Source organism: Phoenix dactylifera, chromosome 6 (assembly GCF_051530095.1).
Source record: "Phoenix dactylifera cultivar Ajwa chromosome 6, Ajwa_hap1_PhDact_Kaust_v1.1, whole genome shotgun sequence".
Lineage (NCBI taxonomy): Eukaryota > Viridiplantae > Streptophyta > Magnoliopsida > Arecales > Arecaceae > Phoenix > Phoenix dactylifera.
In genome coordinates this window covers 1,917,916-1,933,733 of record NC_143195.1, presented here as the reverse complement: position 1 = coordinate 1,933,733, position 15,818 = coordinate 1,917,916, and the positions used below count along the sequence as shown (strand labels likewise).

The window sequence follows — 15,818 nt, the reverse complement described above, 5'->3', positions numbered from 1 at the left end:
AGCCTCCTAGTGAATCAGGTGGTTAGTTCATCATGAATCGCAACAGGCTCCAGCGTGAGTACTGAACAAGCTGCATGACTTAGAAGCATTGTTCACTAGTGGTGGTCCTTTCTCTCTTTTTATCTTTTTGGTTCTGGAGTAGAAACCAATGTTATGCTGATATTTGATCCAGGAGTAACTTTATGAATGGATTTGTCTTTGGACTCCAAAATGCTTATGTGAACACAGCCTGTGGCAGTGTATTACAGTGTTCATAACAATATATAACATGTTTTTCTTACTTGAGCTAGGATTGGATCAATATCATATGGTTTGTTGTTTTGCTCTTGTTTCCTGGTACATGGCATTGTGTTTTCAATAACAGAAACTCTGGTGCTCCAAAAAGATGAACATACTGGAGACAATGTACAATAATAGCATGTAATAACTTACGCGCCGGTTTCCAGCACCCGACACATCAGACTCCAACCAAAATTGATCCCTGTTTTCTTCTGATGAGTTTGCTGATGAATGGCTTGTGCCAGAACCATGTTCTTTTATACATCGATATACTGGATCTTGATGGCATGATGAAAGGTAGAATATTTGTTTACACCACTTTCTGAGCAACAGGGGAACCCAAATTGACTGAATAAATTTATCAGACCAGGAAGTACATTTTTGATGGTTAATTATTGATGCAGCATCAGTATGGGGAAAGAGGAGAAGAAGGAAGAACAAGAGAAGGAGAAGGAAGAAAAGGTTATAGGGACGCAGGAAGAAGAGAAGGGGAGGAGGAGGAAGAAGAATAAGATTTGGGAAAAAGAAAATTCTTAATCATTCATTCATTCATTAAAACCCTAATTATGAAAATAGTCTCCTATATAAAGGGCCACTTACACAAAAATAACTCCTAATAAGCCCATAAATAACACAAATAAGCCCTCAAATGCAGACAAGCCCAAAAATAAAAATAAAATAAATATGCAAATAAACGGGTCTGACTCAATCCGGAGGCTCAGGATCATCTGGATGAAGGGCTCTGATGTCCCCATCAACTCCTCCCGGGTGAGAAAAACTCGACCCCGTCGAGTACAGGTCTGACCGGCTGTCGTACTGCTCCAGAAGATCGGGATCAAGGCACTGCAACTGTGCTCTGGAAATCCACGTCATATCAGACTTTGGTCGACCTTTCCACCGAACAAGGTAACGTTGGTAACCACCGTTCCTGGTTGAAATAACCTGCTCATCCAATATATGTTCTATTTGTTCTCTGCGTGCATAAAATTTGGGCGGTGGTGGCTCAACAGCAGGTAATAGATCAGGGTGTCCAACATGGACAGGTATATCAATAAAGGGATTAGAAGATATGAATATTGTCTTTTTGTATGGGATTAAATCTTCAATATTAAATGTCGCACTAATCCCATCGTCATCAGGAAGATCCACAACATATGCATTCGAACTGATTTTCTTTAAGATTTTGAACGGTTCCGCACTACAAATTTGCAATTTCTTAAACGTATCTGAAGAAAATCGTTCAAGCCTAATTCTTATCATGATGTAATCTTTTTCACTTAACTCTTTATAACGTCTATGGGTTGCTTAGGTTTGTAATCATGCACCACTTCGAATGGACTCATACCTATGGACTTGTTAACTGAACTATTACATGCAAACTCAACTGTCGGTAATATTAAATCCCAGGTCCTAGTATATGCATTTGGGTTGAGCCTATGATGTGGAAGGTTGGGCAGAAATACTCCGGGAACTAGATCAATTGCGTGTTGGATATCACGCATCGGAGAAAGTGCATCCGGAAGATCATTAGGGATTACATCATTAAACTCCTCTAGAAGGAAAACTACTATAGGGGAATGTTCAAGATTGGACTCCACATGGGTATCTTTAGCTACAAGTGCCAATTCAGGTGACTGGCTCTCAATATCTGTCACTACCTCTTCCACAGTAGTGATGTGAAGTGGCTTGGTTGTACTTAGATCAATAGTCTCCCTTTGGAAATCATTTTGAACAAAATCTAATCCTATAGGTTCGTCTTCAAAGTCTTCTTCATAGTATTCTATATTTGGTTCATAGACTTCTTCGACATATTCGACCTCTTGGCTCCTAGCTTCTAGTTCAGTAATCAGGTAGGTCCTAATGGAACATTGGGATGCTATGTGGTCGAATTGTTGACACCTTGAGCATTGGGTTTGGTGCCCAAGAAAATGGGGAAGGATTACAGGTGGTGCAACCAAACCGATTTTAGGTTGGGCTGCAACAGAGGTTGGCGGTGTAGGGGTCCTAGAATTTTGTATGAGCTCACGGATCTCTTGTGTGAATTCCTTGTATCCAGCCCGCATGGCAACGATATGTTCCTTGATAGACCTCAAAATGTCGGAATTCATGGTAGCTACAGGGATTTTAGGTTGACTGAGATAGTACTTCATATCACTACAGGTTGGCATGCAATGATGACACTGGGTGATGATGTGAAATGCAGTGTCACTAATGAAACCCTAATAACTATAATGTAGGACCAAATTTGATGCAGGACAACCCACTAATGCAATCATTATTATTTCAGAAATCAGCAAGTCTTCACAATAATAACTTAAAATTTAAATGTTGCTGATTTTTACTTCGGTTATTCAGAATTAAGGATTAAGATTATTCAATTTAAGAAATTAGATTGCAATCAAGTAGTACAGTTGTTCTGATCCTAAAGTAATCTGATCGAATAATATTGAGAAACGTCCTGTTACTAAGGTGTGCTAAATTAATATCTAGATTTTAAAAGGCGAATGAATGGGTTTGAAAGTAGGGGTTCTATGTTCTGAATTTTGACAACAAAAGTAAGTTTCAAGAATATGGTTATCATGCAAGAGAACTAGAACATAATTAGATGAACAGGTTCAAGAAAAGTGGAAACCTTATTACCTGTCGTGAAGGAGATGACCAGAATGTGTGCTCGTGGGCTGGGGCGACGATCGGTGCGCGGTTGCAGCTTATGGACACTTTTAATGGACTTCAACTTGGCTCTGATCACAGCAACTTGGCAGGGAGATAATCAGCCGCACGGAACCTGACTGGCCTGTGGGCCTGCGACTATGGGCCTGTAAAACAATGGACTGATGGACCTTTAGAGAAGGGCTGGGGGAATTGGCCCCGAAGGCCTTGGTGGACTGCGGCTCACAGGGGGTTGATGGGACTCGGGTGAGGCCCTGCTGGCCCGATAAGGGAGGTGGGAAAAGGGTAGCTCGGTTTGAGGTTGTTGACCGATACCAGTTGTTGTGGGGAGAGGGGAAAGGAAGCTCGGGCGGCAAGAGGCGCTAGCGGTGGTGAGAGGCGGTGCGATGCGGCGGCGGCGTGGTGCGGCGGCGGTGCGGTGCAAAGGCGGTGGAGCGGCGCTGCAGTCGGCCGCGGAGAAGGAGGCGCACGGGCTCGGCAGCGGGGGGGAAGGCTGGCCGGCGCGGCGACGCTGCTCGTCGGGGAGAGCGACGACGGTTCGGTCACCGGAGGTCGAGCGGTGACGGCTCGGGGTGCTCGGAAGAGGCGGCGGAGCCGGAGGGGGCGCTCGGAGGAGGCGGCGCTCGGCGACGGGGTGGCGACGGTTGGACTCAGGCAGCGGGGAGGCACCGTGGACGAAACGGCGGCACCTCGGCTGCTCGACGAAGATGGCGTCGACGGGCAGACGATCGGGGAAGAAGAACAGGTAAGGTTTTTTTTTTTTTAACACGTGGGGTCACGTGCGTTTTTTTAAACCTTGGATCCTGTCGGATTCAGGTTGTCGGGCGTGACCCGCTCCGATAACCCGTTAGTCCTCACGTGCAAGGCACGTGAATTTTTTTTTCCTTTTTTTTTTGTGGAACCGGGCTAACAGGTTGTGGGTTAATGGGCTCGGTACTTACCCGTTAGGGCTTTCTTCAACCTCCCTATGGCTACGGGCGGGCGTGCCGATAATCGTGGCGGCGGCTGCGGGCGGATGGAGGGCGCGACGGCGGCTGCGGGCTTGCGGCGACCGACCGCGGGGCTCCACGGCGGCGGTCCCCTCTGCGGACACGACACAGGCAGCCAGTCTCAGGCCTCCGTGGGCGGCAACAGGGTGCCCGATAGTCGCGGAGCGCTCGGGGCGCGCGGCGACACTTCGAAGGGGGCGGCGCTCGGCCTGGCGGTGGCGTGATGCAGCGGCGGTGGAGCGTGGGAGTGGTGGCCACGGGCTTGGCGGCCTGCGGGACAGGGCCGACGAACAGGGGTCTTCCCCTCTTTTTTTTTTGTCTCTGATGAGAACCGAGAGGGAGGGAGGGACCTTCTCTCTCTCTCTCTTTTTTGTGTGTGTGTGTGTGTTGTTTTCTGGTGAGCACCGAGGGGAAGAGACAGAGATGATGTCTCGGGTGGGATTTTTGGTGGAGTGAATAAATAGGGCCAGTGGACCGTGGGAGGTTGAGGGAGAAAATGCTCGATCGTGGCTTTGGCAACGGGGGCAAAGCCGGGGCTCTGATACCAAGTTGATGCAGCACTAGTGCGGGGAAAGAGGAGAAGAAGGAAGAACAAGAGAAGGAGAAGGAAGAAGAGGTTATAGGGACGCAGGAAGAAGAGAAGGGGAGGAGGAGGAAGAAGAATAAGATCTGGGGAAAAGAAAATTCTTAATCATTCATTCATTCATTAAAACCCTAATCATGAAAATAGTCCCCTATATATAGGGCCAAATAAACACAATTAACATAAAACCCCCTTACATAAAAATAACTCTTAATAAGCCCACAAATAACACAAATAAGCCCTAAAATGCAAACAAGCCCAAAAATAAAAATAAAATAAATATGCGGATCATCTGAATGAAGGGCTCTGATGTCCCCATCACTTATGATATCATATGGAATTCTAAATCCTCTTTGTGACTATAAAGGGCTTTATTGCTGTGAAGTGTTCAATTGTGAGATGACTTGGGTGTTGAAGCAAGGTTTGCTTGTCATTCTTGAAAGAGCAATCAAAGAAACTTCAAAAAGTTCCACTTTGGATATAGATTGCATGAGGAAGATAATGAATCCCAGAACCATCTTTCCATTAATTCTATGGTTAATTACATTCAACAATCTGATGTTACAGGGTTCGACCGAGAGTAATTTTTTTTGTTTTTCAAGCATGAGATACTGTACAACCATAATTACAAACCCAAAGATATGTATAAGCACTCAAATTCCAATCTTTAAATTCTATCGTCATGACTCCTCGCCAAAAGCAATCTTTGGTGAGTACAGAACTTATGATTTGGATTTTTTTTTTACATGTTAGTACATTGTTGTATAGTTTCCTTTCTGTAAGGATGTCGTCACAATTATGCAACCATAAAAATTGATCACAAGGCCATAGAATGCAAGCCCCACTCTTTTTCTCTCCAGCTCTACTTGCTGCAAATTTCTTATCACAAGTCTTCCTGTAGGAGCTTATTCAAAAGAGTGGTTAAGAGTGCATCCCTTTTCTCAGCCCGCATTTCTTCCCTTCTCCTCCTCTGCTCCTCTCTCTCCCACCATGCCTGCTCCAGCATCAGCCTCTCCTTCTCCAGCTTCTCCATTGACTGCCGCCGCTCCTGCTCAAACACCACCCGCTCCTGAGCCCGCCGTTCCATCATCTCCCACCACTGCACCTCCATGTGCTGCTGCTGCTGCAAGAAGTCCTGCAGCAGATTACAGATGCTGCTAGTGGTTGCTTTTGCCTTGTCTGTTGCCCGCTGCTGCTGGCCTCTGTCAATTTTCCTCTTTCTTGACTTTGTGAGGCGCTCCCCATCACTGTCTTCATCATCTTCATCATCTTCGGATAGTTCATCAGAGGATTTATCCGCACCTAGCCTCTTCAGTTTCTTCTTAGAATGGGAAGCTCCTGATTCAGACTCAAGCAGTTCACGCTGCATGTTTCTTGCACGTTCTGTGAAGACAGCATGGAGCTCTTCAAAGAAAGGGCATTGTTTGCCAGTTTCTGGATCAGCTGTTTCTTTACCCTGTGGAAATAGACCGGGTTCATTGCATTACATTCTGTAGTACCTAAATGCCATGTGAAAATATGAATAGCTGCACGTTCATCTTTTACTGTTAATGTTGTAAGGTTTGAATTTTATTAATAAGCATGGAGTTACTATCTAAAAGCATTCTAGAGATGCATAAAAGTCATTTACTTTGAGAGAAAAAACAAACCCAGTTATTCTTTTACAAATCTTACAGTATACAATGTTCTGTTGGCTGCCCTACGTCTATAAATACAAGTACTGACAATTGACTAACTAAGCAGGACTTGCACCTGAAAAAAAATGCTTACAAGATTTGAAACAACAAGTCTAAAATAACTGTATATTTGGAACATATAAGCTGAATGTTGGTCCTGATCAAGCACATTACAATCTCAGATGAAGAAAAGAAACCATCTATCAGTTCATCCTGTCAATTAGAAATCTCATGATAACGTGCCCAATCAGAACTTTGTGATTACTTCCAATGTATAATCTCCAACAATGAGATCCACATTTTTGCAGCTAAATTATTACTGTTTACACCGCATCCTAACCTATAGAGGGACCCTAAAGGCGACGATGCCATGTGGCACTGTCAGAGACCAGATAATAATGAGAAACTGGTCTCGTTAATGAAAAGTAGGTCAAGAGGGTCAACTCCAATTCAACAAGGCAGACATGGAAGCCACTAACTGGGAGATAGGTGGTGATCGACAAAGATGGTTGGCACATAACCTGACCTAAGGGTTGAATGATAGTGGTAGGTCAATCAAGCCAAATATAGTGTCACGCAAGACAGACCGAGCCATGTCTAAAAGGAATTAGTCGAACCAAGCGGAGTGATTGCCTAAGGCGTAGGTTGAGTTCTAGAGGTAGCAGGTTTGGCCCATTATAAATATAACCTACTAGAGAAGATACATATTGATTTAAGAAGCTAATCTTGCCTGATGTTGACATCAGCCTGACATAGGATGAAGCCTCGGAAGCAAGACAGGAGGGGTAGAAGCAGTTGCTGTAAGATTGGATTATGGAAAATGGAGATGTGGGAAAGAGACAATTGTCCAACAATTAGAGAAGGTATATATAAGTATTAAATTGTAATTCTGAAAAGAGACCCTTCAGGGAACGATTGAATCAATTTACCAGTTTCTTTTATTAATTTATTTTTCAATTATTTTTTAGTACTTTTAATTTATAGTTTGTAGTTCATAGCTCATAGCTCCTAGTCATCGCTCCCTTTCTCGAGAAGGCCGTACCTTAATGGTGAAAGTTCTTGAAAGTTAAGCCAGTAGGACCCACTGTCACCTATACCTTTCCAGTTCGGATGCCACATGCACGCCTGCACATCTATCCAAACACCAGCCATCAAATTGTTCTCCTTCCCATCCCCATCTCGAGGAGAAGGGAGAGCCAACAATTACCTGCTACTAAATTTGTAGCTTCAATCCAGCATATATAAATAGAAAACTTCAACATGATTGGCAAGAGAAGGCCTGTTCATATACACTATCGAAGATCAATAAGCAAACCCTTATACCAAAACAACATTCGTGCTACATCGCCAATAAAGATGCATGCCTATTCAATATCATAGGAATAGAAACGCTATGGTGATGTATATCTCTTGAATAGACCTAATTTTACTGCTCTAGAGAAACTGTAATACATGAAAATTTGTTAAACCTAATATCCTCTATACAACAAGTTAATTTTACACTATTTTAAGTAACAAAAAAATTCCATTTTTGTCCTTTTCTCCAAAAGAAAAGAAACGAAAAAAAACCCTTCCCATCATTCTTAAACAGGTAAAATTAGAAAAGGAAAACAAGATTACCAAACGCTAATAACCCAAATTTTTCGTTAAAAGAAAAGGAAGTAGATGAAAACCAGCTAATAAACCTGACATCCCAATTGAATTAACTTCGAGAAAATTATGCTAGAAGAGGCCTAATTAGAAGCAATCCAAATGCTAACAATCCCCAAAAGAGAAATCTTTTAAACCAACATTTCCTAGAGGAAAACCAGCAAATCATTCTGAAATCCTAATAGATAGAATCCCTGGCCGAAAAAAGGAATTAACTTTAAGAAATTAAGCTCAGAGAGGCCAAATCGGAAGCCATTAGAAATCAAGTATGCAACCGAACCTTGTAGCGATTGACGAGGTTCTTCCACTTGCACTTACACTGCTCCGACGAGCGGCGGTAGCCCCTCTCCCTCATCCGGGCAGCGACCACCTCCCACATCGTCTTGTTCCGCTTCGACACGTTGAAGTCCCTCTCCAGATCCCCTCTTATCGCGATCAGATCCCTCGTCTCCTCCGGGGACCACTGCGGCATCTTCTCCTCCTTCCCCCTTCCGCCGGCGCCGCTGCTCGTTCCCCCCGCCTCCGCAGCCGGATTCAGCCGCAGCGGCCCGCCGGCCCCCATCATCCCCATCCCCTCCGCGCCTCCTCCCCGCATCATCTCCCTTCAATTCTCTGAACCCTAACCCTAACCCTAATTTTAGATGCTTCTCCTTGGAAATCGAAACTAGGGTTTAGTGTTTTCTTGTATTTCTATTTCCCCCCTTTTCCTTTCCCCTCTTCTTTGCTCCTTCCGCCTTCCGCAAAAACGAAGCGGAGCAGCCAATCGGCCTTTTGTATCGCCGCCGTTTGAGGGACGGGAAGAACGGTGCATAACGGTCGTTAGTTAACACTATGACTGTAGTTTTATTGTATCAGTGCTGGCTGATAAAATAATAACTGAATTTCTTGCACATATATCCCTCAAAACTGCTAAATTTATGTGCATACCCATGTAAACTTTTTTTTTTTTTTTGGGTGCACCGGCAGCTCATACTAATCTCGCATGAGCACTGCCCACTGAATCAAAGGCCAAAATACTCCATAGCGATGGAGGGATAGGTACACATCGGATCCAAAAAATGTTACCAGAATGATAAACAGCGAAGAAGGCGACCCAATCAGCAATTCTGTTTGTCTCCCGGAATACATGCACAACCTGGAGAGACAGGCACACACCGAATTCAGAGAATGTCACAAAAATGATGAGCAATGAAAGAGGTGACCCAATCAGCATGTATGTTCGTCTTCCGAAATACATGCATAATCTGGAAGATGTCATACTTCTACCGTAATTCTTTTTTTTCACAAATGCTCCTGTGCTAACTAGGTGTTTGAATAGTGTTAAAATTAGCCATTCCTAGTAATTGGCAGTAATATTCTTGAAATAATTAGAGTAGTTTTTTGAAGGGGAATATAAGTTATTTTACATAGGTTAAAATTAAACCATGATTATACAAGCACAATCCCAAACGGAGAATTTATGCAGAAAATCATATTTAAATTGGTATTCGTGCAAATTGCAAATTTACAAGAGATTATAAACAAAATTAGAAATGTTATAGGGTGTATATGTAAAAGAATGAAAATGATTTTTTTAAAAAAAACTTCAACAAGCTTATAATGTAGTTATATAAAACTTATTATTAACTTTCGTTGCTAAATGGCTCTTTCATCGCTATATGAAAACAAGAAATATGGTTAACTTTATCATTTTCTGCATTTTATTTGGTGAATCCATTATGGTTCAGTTGGCCATTACATTCAGAAAATTTTGGTTTACATATTTTATTATGTTACCCTGGAATGGTTAACAGATCTTACATGAAAACGAAATATGAGCCTTAAACTAATTTTAGTGGAAACTATTATTGAATTTCATTTCCCATGTTTCATTAAAAATTCCCGAATGATTTTATGGGGACTATATTTGTTGTCACTATATGAAAACATGAATTTTGATCTTATCATAATTATGAAATTTTGATCTTTCCATGTTTTGTATAGTGATCCTAGGATGGACTTTTAGTCATTATCTGGAAATATGACATTTGAATTTTATTATAATTAATAAGCAATAGAGGGACATTTCATCAAATTTCATCTCTTCTTTCATATGGTCACTAAAGCGTTTACTCATCAGCAAAAGCAATGTATGAAGGAAGGTATTGTCTTTATATCTGATTTCCCATTTTACATATAGTAAACAGTGAATGGTTCTATGGTTACTATATAGAAGTTTAAAATTTGAATTTTAATATAGTTAATGAACCATGGAGGGGCATCTACCGATTTCAAAAGCAAGTAAAAGTGAGAGTGCATCTATCTATTTCAAGTTCACTAGCGAAAAATTCAAACCATATAGACCATGGCCACCCAATCCCGTTGGTAATGAGGCCAAATTACAAATGTTTCTTTATTAGATTTCTCACAAAATGCTTTCAAATTTTAAATGTCACGTACTCCAAATAACCAAGGAGACTAAATTATAAGGTCCCTCTACACAAGCTTATGCACTCCTAATAAGATAATCGATGACATAAATGTCAAAGAGTGGAAGGTAGAGTTGGATTTTGGATGACTATTTTGAATCTAGCATGGACGTATGAAATGAACTTCTTAGTTTGTTTATCTTTCTCTATTTTACTCATGGGAGCCCTATTATATTCTATTATCCATTACATATTATTAAAATGGAAGCTTAGCTTCTGCTGAGTTTTCCATTTGCCACGTACACGCCCGTATTAATAATGTTACTAGTATATTTTTTTTATTTATTTTGGATAATAAGTCAGTCTCCTACTTCATACGGCTCTTTATTTTGTACCGTATTAATAATGTCATTGATGTATTTTCTTATTTTAGATAATAAGTAGGACTTAGTTCTTTATTTTGGATAATCTACTATCTATTATCTATTATATATAACTAAAGACTAGGCTCAATTTGTACTGTGCTCTCCATTCATCCCGTAAACACCCATATTAATAATATTATCAACACAGTTTTTTATTTTGGATTATATTAATAATGTTATTAATCCGGTTTATTTTTTTAGATAATAAGTAGAGCTCTTATTTAATATGGTTCTTTATTTTAAATAGTGTATATATATATATGTTGGGGGAAAAACCCCAAGTCATACCGCCACGGAGGCGCTCGGCTAGAGAGCGCCGACCGGAAAGGCGCTCGGCCAAAGAGCGCCGACCAGGAGGACGCTCGACTAAAGGGCGCCGACCAGAGAGAGAGCGCCAAGAGGCGCCCAATCAAAATAACCAAGTAGAGATGCTCGGATAGGAAGAGCCGACCAGCGAACGCTGACCAGAGAAGCGCTCAATTAGAAAGCGCTGACTAGAGACAGCGCCAAATAGAGGCGCTCGGCTAGAAGGTGTTCGCCCAAAGGGCGCCGACCAGGAGTACTCGAAGCAACCCCGCCACAGGGCGCCCCTCTAGGCGACCAGCTCGGCTCGGCACCCTTGCTGAGCCGATGCCTTAACTAATACTCCTCCCCGCCAAGCTTTCTCGAAAGGTCCGGCGGCTATACACGCGACTCTACTACGGCCTGCCACTATCTCCAAGCCATCAAGGCATAAGATCTCTGCAGGCATTCGGCACGACCTGCCATTAATGCATGAGACTCCCTCAAGTCTCCGATGCACCCAGTCATTTAATGAGCACGGCCCAAGACGATCTCCGGATCACTGAACCATCAGAGCGTTTGGCTCTCCCTGACCGCCGGTTCATTCGGTAATAAATGCACTTACCATCCACGGACCCCAGGCCCACCACAGCCGGCGGTTCAACCACTCCAACAGGTCTGATCGACCGTGACAACTCCCTGATTCCGGTCCGATTCGGTCCCGTTCTCCACTACGCCATTAATGGGCCAAATCGTGCCCAATTATTACAAAAGAAGACAAACCTCCTGTCACCTCCCAGGTAACAAAAATCCTTCTATAAAAGGAAACCTGGGGGAAAAGGATGGGGGGCCCCCCGGACAGAACCCTCCTGGACCGGGTGAAAAGAAGCAAACAGCACAGACACAAGGGAGGAGAACACCCTCTTCATCTTATCCACATATTCCTGCTGTCTTCTCCATAGACTCTCTTCCTTGCTCTCTCCACATATCTGCCCCCTCTGACTTAAGCATCGGAGGGCCGGCGCCGGGGAGCCCGGCCACTGGCTTTTTGCAGGACTTACGCCCCCCTAGGAGGACGTCACCAGTCGGCGCGCCGCCGACCACCGTCCCCGCAGCGGAGCTCCTCCTTCCCCAGCTTCGCGGTAGCCCCCGGGTCCAATTTCCAGCAACAGTTGGCGCTAGAGGAAGGGAACCGAGTTCGCTGCCATGAAGCTAAGAAGCAAAGGGGCTTCCAACGCCTCTCGACGTCCTCCACCCAGTCCTGAGCATTCCGTCCGGAACTCACCACCTCCGGTCGAGCCAACCCCTCAAGTTCGGCCGGAGCAGTTTGATGCCCTGGTGCAACAAGTGCAAGCCTTGGCTACCGCTGTCCAAAGCTTGCAACCCAGGGGCATCCCAACGGCACCGCCTCCTCCGGCTCCAGTCCAACCGGAGCCTCCTGCAAGCGGACTTCCCCTTCGAGGTCAGGACTCTCAAGTCCAGGCCTCCCTCTGGAGAGAGCACCCCGTCAGAGGCCATGGAGGCTGGCCACAACCTTCAGAAGCTGAGTCGGTTCCAGGGCAACCCGCACCCGAGCGAACCGCTGCAGCAATCCTCCAGAACGATGAACTCGACAGGAAGGTCGAGAAGCTGGAGCGCCAAATCCAGGCACTCCATGGCAGGAAATCGGGGCGCGATGGCGACTTTGAGTTTACTACGAAGTCGCCCTTCTCCCCAGAGATTGAAGATGAACCAGTTCCGCTACGGTTCAAGATGCCCCAGGTAGAGCCCTACAACGGCAAGGCCGATCCCCTTGACCACCTGGAGAGTTACCGGATCTTGATGGCCCTACAAGGAGCCTCGGAGGCCATGATGTGCAAAGCTTTCCCGGTGACACTCCGAGGACCAGCCCGGCTTTGGTTCACCGGGCTGAAGCCGAGTACTGTCTCCTCCTTTGAGCAGCTCGGCAGACAATTTGCTGGCAACTTTGCCGCCAGCCAGCCCCAGCGGCGGACATCCGACTCCCTCCTTGATATTAAACAAACGGAGGGAGAATCCTTCAAGGAGTACTTGGACCGGTTCACCGCCGCAACATGGGAGGTCCGGGAGCTTGACCAGTCAATCGCCATGTCGGCATTGAAGACTGGAGCCCAGTCCTACAGATTCCTCTTCTCGATCGAGAAGAATTTCCCCACGGACCTCACCGAAATGTTCGCTCGGGCGCGGAAGTATGCCAAGGCAGAAGAGGCCGTGGCAGTTAGGCGGGGTGGGACCGAGCAGAACCCCAAGAAAAGACGCCGCGAGGAGCGCGGCCGGCCCAGAAGCCCGTCTCCGCGACGAGCTAAGAATCCGCCCCGCCCGAAGAGTCCACCCCGGTTGAGAGGACCGCCGCAGCAGAGGTCACCACTCCGCCCGAGGTTTCCACTGCAGGCCCGTGCACCTGAAGGGAGGTATGAAAAGTATACTCCCCTCAATGCTCCTCGGGCTGAAATCCTCATGGAGATTGAGAGTCGGGATTGCATCCGGCTCCCACCCCCGAAGCCAGACACCAGAATCCGGCGTGATATCCGGAAGTATTGCCGTTTCCACCAGGATCACGGCCATGATACCGAGGATTGTTATCAGCTCCGAAATGAGATCGAAGCACTCATTCGCCTAGGGGCGCTCGATCGGTTTGTGCAAGGCCGGCGTGAAGGGAAGAAGCCAGCCGAAGGAGCAGCACAGCCTGAAGGTTCAAATGCCAACAGGCCCATCGCCGGCGTCATCAATACTATCCGAGGCGGGACCTCGGCTGGGGAAGCCTCAGGGGAAGAAGCCTCCTCAAAGCGCCCGCGCACCTCTGAAGCCATCTCCTTCTCAGATGATGATCTAGAGGGAGTCGAAACTCCCCATGATGATGCCGTGGTCATCTCCATGATCATAAATAAATTCGATGTAAAACGCATCCTAGTTGATAATGGAAGCTCGGCGAATGTTTTGTATTTTGGTGCTTATTGTAAAATGGGGATGACAAAAGAACAGCTGCGGAGGATGAATGCTCCGTTAGTTGGATTTACTGGGGATTCAGTCCCAGTAGAGGGCGAGATCGACCTTCTGGTCACAGCCGGGCTCGCCCCTCGTGAAAGTACCGTGGGTATGAGCTTCCTTGTAATACGCCTGCCCTCGGTTTACAATGCCATCCTCGGAAGGCCAGGACTCAACGCCCTCCGAGCAGTGGTCTCAACTCACCACCTGCTGATGCGATTTCCTACCAGCCAGGGAGTCGGTGAAGTCCGAGGGGACCAAATGGTGGCAAGGCGATGCTACCTAGCGACCCACGAGGCAAGACGACCAGCCGAGGTGCCTGCCCCAACGACTGACCAGCCCTCAACTGAAGTTATGGAGGCACGGGTCAACCCCTAGAAAGAGAGGGTAGAGCCTGGTGAGTTGTTAATTCAAGTTCCCTTACGAGAGAACTTTTTCGAGCTAACCGTGCAGGTCGGCTCTGGCCTTGGCGAACACGAGAGGAGTCGCCTCGTCAACTTCCTACGGGACAATATGAATGTCTTCGCATGGTCGCCTGCAGACATGCCGGGGATAGATCCGGAGGTCATGGTCCACCGGCTTCAGGTGAAGCCGACCTGCAAGCCCGTGCGACAAAAGAAACGAGGCGCCGCCCCTGAACGACAACGAGCAGCAGCCGAGGAGGTCGGCAAGCTCCTTGAAGCCGGCTTCATCCGGGAGATATCCTACCCGGAATGGCTCGCCAATGTGGTCCTCGTCAAGAAAGCTAGCGGGAAGTGGCGTATGTGCGTGGACTACACCGACCTGAATAAAGCCTGCCCGAAGGACAGTTTTCCACTTCCCAGCATCGACCAACTCGTGGACTCCACCTCGGGTCACGAGCTGCTGGCATTCATGGACGCCTTTTTCGGATACAACCAGATCCGCATGGCGCCAGAAGATGAGGAAAAGACAGCCTTCATCACCGACGGGGGAACCTACTGCTACAAAGTGATGTCGTTCGGTCTAAAAAATGCCGGGGCAACTTATCAAAGGCTGGTCAGCCGGATCTTCAAAGACCAAATAGGCCGAAACATGGAGGTCTACGTGGATGACATGCTGGTGAAAAGCAAGGCGGCGCAAGACCACATAGCCGACCTCAATGAAGCATTCTCCACACTCCGAAAGTACCAGATGAAGCTCAACCCAGCTAAGTGTGCATTCGGGGTCACCTCCGGCAAATTCCTCGGCTTCATCATTACACAACGAGGAATTGAGGCCAATCCAGAGAAGATCCGAGCCCTCCAAGGGATGACGCCTCCCAGGACGGTCAAGGAGGTACAGCGGCTCACGGGCCGAGTGGCAGCCCTCGGGAGATTCATTTCCCGCTCGGCCGAGCGCTGCCTTCCATTCTTTGCAGCCCTCAAAAAGCCGAAGAACTTTTTGTGGTCGGATGAGTGCCAGCGATCTTTCGAAGAGCTTAAGCACCTGCTGGCTTCCCCTCCCCTACTCACGAAGCCTCAATAGGGTGAGCTCCTCTACTTGTATCTAGCTGTCTCCCCTGTAGCAGTAAGCTCGGTCCTGGTCCGAGAGGAGGGGAAACTTCAGAAACCAGTGTATTACACCAGCCGGGTCTTAAGGGATGCTGAGACCCGATACTCCAAGCTTGAGAAGACCGCCTATGCTTTGGTCATCTCGGCTCGGAGGCTCCGACCCTACTTCCAAGCTCATACAGTGGCTGTGCTGACTGACCAGCCGGTCAAGCAGATCCTGCAGAGATCAGATCGTGCGGGTCGGATCACTAAATGGGCCATTGAGCTCGGAGAATTCGACATCGAGTACCGGCCCAGACCGTCGATCAAAGCACAAGCACTCGCAGACTTTATAGTCGAGTG

General features: G+C 46.4%; 1 protein-coding gene across 1 annotated transcript; it reads right to left on the bottom strand.

Moving 5' to 3' along the window:
• Positions 1 to 5,023: 5,023 nt before the first annotated feature.
• On the bottom strand, positions 5,024 to 8,981 carry LOC103716642 (uncharacterized). The gene is made up of 2 exons (XM_008804726.5): positions 8,128 to 8,981; positions 5,024 to 5,977 (listed from the first exon to the last, which is right to left on the bottom strand). The coding sequence occupies exons 1-2, from the start codon at positions 8,443 to 8,445 to the stop codon at positions 5,405 to 5,407; spliced, it is 891 nt and encodes a 296-aa protein (XP_008802948.1). The 5' UTR covers positions 8,446 to 8,981; the 3' UTR covers positions 5,024 to 5,404.
• Between the last annotated feature and the right edge of the window lie 6,837 nt (positions 8,982 to 15,818).

Coding starts and splice junctions, on each gene's coding strand:
- LOC103716642 (XM_008804726.5), bottom strand. CDS start 8,445: ATGATGCGGGGAGGAGGCGCGGAGGGGATGGGGATGATGGGGGCCGGC. Junction 5,978..8,127: donor ACCTCGTCAATCGCTACAAG/GTTCGGTTGCAT, acceptor CTATTTCCACAG/GGTAAAGAAACAGCTGATCC.